The sequence below is a fragment of the Oncorhynchus mykiss genome, chromosome 16 (genome assembly GCF_013265735.2).
Source record: "Oncorhynchus mykiss isolate Arlee chromosome 16, USDA_OmykA_1.1, whole genome shotgun sequence".
NCBI classification, from domain to species: Eukaryota; Metazoa; Chordata; class Actinopteri; order Salmoniformes; family Salmonidae; genus Oncorhynchus; species Oncorhynchus mykiss.
This window is the reverse complement of record NC_048580.1, coordinates 45,961,157-45,969,575: the sequence shown is the minus strand read 5'-3', so window position 1 is coordinate 45,969,575 and position 8,419 is coordinate 45,961,157. Positions and strand designations below refer to the sequence as shown.

The following is an 8,419-nucleotide window of genomic DNA, read 5'->3' as shown; positions in this document are numbered from 1 at the left end:
TGATCCCTGAATTGAGACGATCAAATTTCAGCATGCTCCTAATGATTTCAAAATATTGTGTTACAGTGCCTTGCGAAAGTATTCGGCCCCCTTGAACTTTGCGACCTTTTGCCACATTTCAGGCTTCAAACATAAAGATATAAAACTGTATTTTTTTGTGAAGAATCAACAACAAGTGGGACACAATCATGAAGTGGAACGACATTTATTGGATATTTCAAACTTTTTTAACAAATCAAAAACTGAAAAATTGGGCGTGCAAAATTATTCAGCCCCCTTAAGTTAATACTTTGTAGCGCCACCTTTTGCTGCGATTACAGCTGTAAGTCGCTTGGGGTATGTCTCTATCAGTTTTGCACATCGAGAGACTGAAATTTTTTCCCATTCCTCCTTGCAAAACAGCTCGAGCTCAGTGAGGTTGGATGGAGAGCATTTGTGAACAGCAGTTTTCAGTTCTTTCCACAGATTCTCGATTGGATTCAGGTCTGGACTTTGACTTGGCCATTCTAACACCTGGATATGTTTATTTTTGAACCATTCCATTGTAGATTTTGTTTTATGTTTTGGATCATTGTCTTGTTGGAAGACAAATCTCCGTCCCAGTCTCAGGTCTTTTGCAGACTCCATCAGGTTTTCTTCCAGAATGGTCCTGTATTTGGCTCCATCCATCTTCCCATCAATTTTAACCATCTTCCCTGTCCCTGCTGAAGAAAAGCAGGCCCAAACCATGATGCTGCCACCACCATGTTTGACAGTGGGGATGGTGTGTTCAGCTGTGTTGCTTTTACGCCAAACATAACGTTTTGCATTGTTGCCAAAAAGTTCAATTTTGGTTTCATCTGACCAGAGCACCTTCTTCCACATGTTTGGTGGGTCTCCCAGGTGGCTTGTGGCAAACTTTAAACAACACTTTTTATGGATATCTTTAAGAAATGGCTTTCTTCTTGCCACTCTTCCATAAAGGCCAGATTTGTGCAATATACGACTGATTGTTGTCCTATGGACAGAGTCTCCCATCTCAGCTGTAGATCTCTGCAGTTCATCCAGAGTGATCATGGGCCTCTTGGCTGCATCTCTGATCAGTCTTCTCCTTGTATGAGCTGAAAGTTTAGAGGGACGGCCAGGTCTTGGTAGATTTGCAGTGGTCTGATACTCGTTCCATTTCAATATTATCGCTTGCACAGTGCTCCTTGGGATGTTTAAAGCTTGGGAAATCTTTTTGTATCCAAATCCGGCTTTAAACTTCTTCACAACAGTATCTCGGACCTGCCTGGTGTGTTCCTTGTTCTTCATGATGCTCTCTGCGCTTTTAACGGACCTCTGAGACTATCACAGTGCAGGTGCATTTATACGGAGACTTGATTACACACAGGTGGATTGTATTTATCATCATTAGTCATTTAGATCAACATTGGATCATTCAGAGATCCTCACTGAACTTCTGGAGAGAGTTTGCTGCACTGAAAGTAAAGGGGCTGAATAATTTTGCACGCCCAATTTTTCAGTTTTTGATTTGTTAAAAAAGTTTGAAATATCCAATAAATGTTGTTCCACTTCATGATTGTGTCCCACTTGTTGTTGATTCTTCACAAAAAAATACAGTTTTATATCTTTATGTTTGAAGCCTGAAATGTGGCAAAAGGTCGCAAAGTTCAAGGGAGCCGAATACTTTCGCAAGGCACTGTATATACGTGGATTAGAATGATATATAACATGTACCAAAAGAGTAAGGAATGGTAGAATTAGTATCGTGTCCCATACATTCAATTAAAAAATGTGGAGTTCTATAATTGGAATGGCTTCACGTCCATGGTTCCAAAATACAGAATATCATATTTCATATCATTGTAATTAGTAGACTTTAGGGGACACCCATTTGACAGTTTTAAGTGTTTAAATGTAAAATACTGAAAATGAGGATGAAAGTATGTTCAAGAACCAGTAATGTTGGTAAATTTGTGGCCACTTTTTCACCACTTTTCTACAAAATATTTAAAGGATACATGCAGTACCAGTCAAACTTTTGGACACACCTACTCATTCAACGGTTTATCTTTATTTCTACTATTTCCTACATTGTAGAATAATATTGAAGTAATCAAAACTATGAAATAATACATGTGAAATCATGTAGTAAGCAAAAAAGTGTTAAACAAATCTAAATATATTTTAATGTTAGATTCTTCGAAGTAGCCACCCTTTGCCTTGATGACAGCTTGGCACAATCTTGGCATTCTCTCAACGAGCTTCACCTGGAATGCTTTTCAAACAGTCTTGAAGGAGTTCCCACATATGCTGAGCACTTGTTGGCTGCTTTTTCTTCACTCTGCAGTCCAACTCATCCCAAACCATCTCAATTGGGTTGAGGTCGGGTGATTGTGGAGACCAAGTCATCTGATGCAGCACTCCATCACGCTCCTTCTTGGTCGCCGCTCCAAAGGCGCCACTTAAGTGGGCCAAGACTATGGTGGAGTGGGGCCCACGTCCCGCGCCAGAGCCACCACCGCGGACAGATGCCCACCCAGACCCTCCCCTAGAGGGTTAGGTTTTGCCCCCCTGGGGGGGGGGGGGGGGGGGGGGGGGGGGTACTGTCACGCCCTGACCATAGATTGCTTTGTATGTTTCTATTTTTTGTTTGGTCAGGGTGTGATGTGGGTGGGTATTCTATGTTGTATGTCTAGGTGTTGTGCTTCTATGTTTAGGCCTGTTATGGTTCCCAATCAGAGGCAACTGGTTATCGTTGTCTCTGATTGAGAACCATACTTAGGCAGCCTGTGGGTAGTTGTTTTCTGTCTTTGTGTGTCTGCACCAGACAGAACTGTTTCGTTTGTTCCGCTTTGTTCTTTTTTTGTTCTAGTGTTCAGTTTCTTTATTAAATTTACCATGAACACGTACCACGCTGCACCTTGGTCCTCTTCACCTTCTTCCACCTACAAATATCGTTACACACACACTTTTCACTAAAGCCAAAACAGCACGAGCCATAGGATAAATGTGCTCTGATGGAAACAATACAGGTAGGATAGTCTGTAGCTCATTAATATCCCCTGCTCTGAAATCCGCTCAAATAGTTTTTACTCACATCACTCAAGAAGATCTAAATGCATATTCTCATGAAACTGAGTGAGATCACATGGTTATGGTTGACATTCAGATGCAGCTTGGACGTTTCACCTGTAAAACAAGATGAATTTATCATTCATGATTAACAGTGATGTTGGTCTCTTTTGAAATAAGACAGGAATCATTTCTTGTTTAAGGGTATTACAAATACAAACATTGATTAAAGTCAATGCGTATAGGCATAGGGAGATGTGGCATTTGGATTAAGTGTTTTATGCATATAAAATGTTATTATTCAACAGGCTACGGTGCAAACGTTGATTTAGAAATTTCATTTTCATTTTATTTACACTCCAGCACCTAAGAAAAAAGCACTACACCACTGAATATAACAGGTTAATCCTGCAATGACACTATAGCTAGACATCTTTGTTAAGACTTTACTTACTTTGTGCAAAGTCTGAAAGGTCTCATCATACAAGTATTTTGTTAAAATGGGTTACCTGTTTCTCTGCTGGACATACTGTAATATATTCCTGTGGGATTTTACCTGAAGTAATGTGTACAGGGAAGGTTTCCTGTAATTCTTCTTAAAATTGACTCAAAAGAGAATAGCATATAATTGAAATCAGTAAACTTCAGAGAACACCCATATGACGTTTTAGTATTTACATGTAAACTACTGGAACTAGCCATGAACACATACACACACAAAAGTAATTTGGCATGCGTTTTCACCACATTTATACTAAAAGTTTAAAGGATACATTACATTTTTAGGCCATTTTATTGTGTTTTCCAGACCCCCTCAAAAATGTTAAGCCATCATTGGGCTGTATGTACCAATTATTTATGGAGATATGACCAAGTTATTCTAATCCAATATGGCCCCACGCTACTGGTTGGTGGTCATATTGGAAATGGCCACCTGGGGAGTAATGGACAAAATCTGTGATGGCACTATAGCCAAACATACCTCTTTAGACACGACCCAGCTGTGTGAAATTTGGTGGCTTTATCACTATCACATTTATCACTATCACATGGTTGACTTTTTTTTGCTTCCCAGACTGCCTCCAATCTTTAGAAATGTCCTTAAGGTATCTAGTATTACTGTACCATGTTTGGTACTTCTATCATAAAGTGAAACGATCTCAGGTATATTTGTTTCTTTTCCGCTGGACTAAAAGGTAAATAATTTATATAATTTATCAATACAGGGACGCAATGATATTTACATTTTAGTAATTTAGCAGACTTACAGTTAGTGCATTCACCTTAAGATAGCTAGGTGGGACAACCACATATCACAGTCATTGTAAGTACATTTTTCCTCAATAAAGTAGCTATCAGCAAAATCAGAGGTAGAAAGGGCCTACAGCAGGCTCTCCTGGAGGAAGAGCAGCTCCGTCTTGTCGGGGTTGAGCTTAAGGTGTTGGGCCGACATCCAAACGGAGATATCTGCGTGTCACCACGTGGGTGTCAGAAGGGGAAATAGAAAAGTAGTTGAGTGTCATCTGCATAGCCATGATGGGAGAGACCATTGAGAGGATATGACGGAGCCGAGTGACTTGGTGTATAGAGAGAAGAGATATTTGACAGAAGGAAAGCAAATCAGAATTAGCTATAGCATGGACAGCTCTGTCATAGTAGGGCTGGTGTAGCCTATTCTGATACGGTCCAAGTGGCTTATCCAAATGGTTTGAGAGAACGCCAGATTAGGTTGGCTGAGAGCTGAGGGGCTTCATTAACACGATCCTCAGAATCAAATGCATCCAACAGAATTAAAGCAGTGGTTAATTAAAGCAGTCTTCCCATAGGACCAAACCTAATTAGCCAGCCCAACGCAGTAGTGTTCTGTGATTTGTGTCCACCAAAGTAGCTAACATAAAAATCACTTTTTACTTTGCCTTACATGGTAAAAACAAGTGACATGCATTCCAGCATTTTTGGACCCATTGTGTCAACATAGTGGGTCATTAAATCTATGGCCATTGCTGGTACTAGACAGGGCTGAGTTGTAGTCTATTTTTGCTGCAATTTGCACTATGTTGTCAAATCAAATCAAATCACATTTTATTAGTCACATGCGCTGAATACAACCTTACAGTGATATATATATATATATATATATATATATATATATATATATATATCTTTCTCTCTCAGAGAGGGGTACAGCACCACTGAGAGGGCAGCTAGTCATTTTACTATCTCTGTGGATATCAGATGGACTTGAGTTATGAAGCTCAGACCTTTCCAAACCATGGTAAGCTCCTTTTTTTGCAATCATTACAATTGTTTGATAATAGCTATTTCATTTCAAATATCTTTGTCATCTCAGATGATAAATGACATAGTCATTGACTTATATTTGTATCTCATTTTGAAGGGAAAAAAATAACATGTATATATTCTGGGCAATTTTAGAATAATTTGTATCTATATTTTTTCAGGATTTTTGTCAACTGTTCCACCTCAAGGCAAATTAAAGCAGAAGAAAGGTGCCAACAGTAAAACACCATGGAGAATACTACTGACACCTCTCAAGATGTCTTAAATTTCACACAGAGTGAAGTTCTGATCAATATGCCACAGAACTCCATTGAAGTGCAAGTTATAACAATTGTTCTCGCACTTCTAATATGCGGTGTTGGGATAGCAGGGAATATAATGGTGGTGTTGGTTGTGCTGCGCACCAAGCACATGATGACCCCTACTAACTGTTATCTTGTCAGTCTGGCTATTGCGGACCTTGTCGTCCTTCTAGCGGCAGGTTTACCTAATATTTCTGAAGTAGTCGACTCTTGGATATACGGTTACGCTGGGTGCCTTTGCATCACATACCTGCAATATCTGGGTATTAATGTATCATCCTGCTCCATCACAGCCTTCACCATTGAGCGTTACATTGCTATCTGCCACTCCATCAAGGCGCAATTTATTTGCACCGTGTCTCGGGCGAAGAGGATCATTGCCTGTGTGTGGATTTTCACCTCGCTGTACTGCATAATGTGGTTCTTTTTAGTGGACACGAACAAAACCGTCTACGCCGATGGGGTGGTGGTCAGCTGTGGCTACCGTGTCTCAAGAAACCTCTACATGCCAATTTACTTTCTAGACTTTACTTTGTTTTACGTCATCCCTCTCATTGTGGCTACTGTACTGTACGGTCTTATCGCAAAGATTTTATTTATGAGCCCCTTGCCAACCAGTCTCAATGACAGAAGTGAAGGTTCTATACACCAGGGGCGATCCACCAGCAACGTGAAGGTTTCGTGCAAATCGAACAAGGGTGCAGTGACGTCAAGAAAACAGGTAAACCACATTTTGTGAATTATTGTGGAAAATAGTAATCAAAGGCTTTTAAATTGACAAAATACAAAATGTGTTCAAATAATAATTTAGGCTACAATATACAAAATAATTCCACTTTGAAAGTTTATCAATGTAGTGTGTAGTTTATCTACACAATGCAGGCTAGTGCATAGTTCATCAATGTAGTGTGTAGTTTATCTACACAATGCAGGCTAGTGCATAGTTCATCAATGTAGTGTGGAAGATACAGCAGCAGGCCCATAGTAATGGTTTCAAAGTTCATAACATCCTGTTATTATCACCTTACGTTAATTATGGCTTTGTTTACCATCATTAGACTGTTCAACTCTACGCCAGAAAAAAAAAATGTTTTGTCTTTGCAATTTGAAATGTAGTCCTAAAGTCCGTTCATCAGTCAAACAAACAACCAGACACATTTGAGTCAATTATTATGACACTGTAGTAACATTTACAGTATTATGAAGAACCTGAATATTTTAACACCATTTTTTCTAAACCCCCCCCCCCTCCCCATAATTTAGGTTACAAAGATGCTAGCAGTGGTGGTGATTCTTTTCGCCTTGCTCTGGATGCCATACCGGACACTGGTGGTGGTCAACTCTTTCATGGACCCACCCTACCTCAACACGTGGTTCTTGCTCTTCTGCCGCATGTGCATCTACGTCAACAGCGCCATCAACCCTATCATCTACAACCTCATGTCTCAGAAGTTCCGGGCCGCCTTCAAAAAGCTTTGCAAGTGCAAGGGCCAAGACCCAGAGAAAGTTACCAAGTACAGTGTGCCAGTGTATTACAGTGTCATGAAAGACTCTTCCCGTGAGAGCCATGAGCAGACAGAGCAGGAGGATGTCAGTGTTAAGAGTGTCAACTTCACAGATGACTGTGGGGACACTGGCACTATGTTCAGCATTGCCTGACAGAAGGACAAAATTGAGAGCAGTTCTTTGTGTAAAATAAAGGCCATGTGCGTAGGGTCACCATTAATGTGATGTACAGTATTTTTACCATATGTGTCAAAGGTCAGTACTAATGTACTTTTCTCTTGTACATACACTTTGTCATTTACTGTTGAAATGTATTGACCATCTGCTATAGTTTACATTCTTTTTTTTCTTTTTTCTTTTACCCCTTTTTTCTCCCCAATTTCGTGGTATCCAATTGTTGTAGTAGCTACTATCTTGTCTCATCGCTACAACTCCCGTACGGGCTCGGGAGAGACGAAGGTTGAAAGTCATGTGTCCTCCGATACACAACCCAACCAGCCGCACTGCTTCTCGCATCCAACCCGGAAGCCAGCCGCACCAATGTGTCGGAGGAAACACCGTGCACCTGGCAACCTTGGTTAGCGCGCACTGCGCCCGGCCCGCCACAGGAGTCGCTGGTGCGCGATGAGACAAGGACATCCCTACCGACCAAGCCCTCCCTAACCCGGACGACACTAGGCCAATTGTGCGTCGCCTCACGGACCTCCCGGTCGCGGCCGGTTACGACAGAGCTTGGGCGCGAACCCAGGGACTCTGATGGCACAGCTGGCGCTGCAGTACAGCGCCACCCGGGAGGCCTAGTTTACATTCTTATACCACAGCCCAAACCTACAGTAAATCACCTAATATTTAGGTAGAGAGTTTCTAGTTAAAAACTGCTTGATAAAAGACATTCAGTCAACCAAACAATCTAAAATATTGGCTGTAGAACTCATGAGGGTTGGAGACTATCCCTGGTATTAATCTTAGCATTTTAATCAGAAACTCATTCAAACTTAGAGCAGCAGGTGGATGGACTAGTTAGTCAATCAATAACAATAATTCATCATTGAAGATCCAGGTAGAAACATAAACAACAGGACTGCAGCCTCTGAGTTGTGGACTCCTGTCATTTACAAGAAGTAAAGGCTTGAATGTCACATGACTAATATCATCAAAACACCTTCATGCAGGTTGTGGGTTTGTTGGTTTGTTTGACATTTTCTTGTTGGCCTCTTGAAACCTCTGAAACTATTGCGCTCATCACACTGTAC

At 40.9% G+C, this 8,419-nt stretch overlaps 1 protein-coding gene across 1 annotated transcript; it reads left to right on the top strand.

Moving 5' to 3' along the window:
• Positions 1–5,526: 5,526 nt before the first annotated feature.
• LOC110492125 (thyrotropin-releasing hormone receptor) lies at positions 5,527–7,590 on the top strand. Its single transcript, XM_021566159.2, has 2 exons — positions 5,527–6,381; positions 6,924–7,590. Exons 1-2 carry the CDS (start codon positions 5,587–5,589, stop codon positions 7,317–7,319), a joined length of 1,191 nt encoding a protein of 396 aa, XP_021421834.1. The 5' UTR covers positions 5,527–5,586; the 3' UTR covers positions 7,320–7,590.
• Positions 7,591–8,419: the final 829 nt, after the last annotated feature.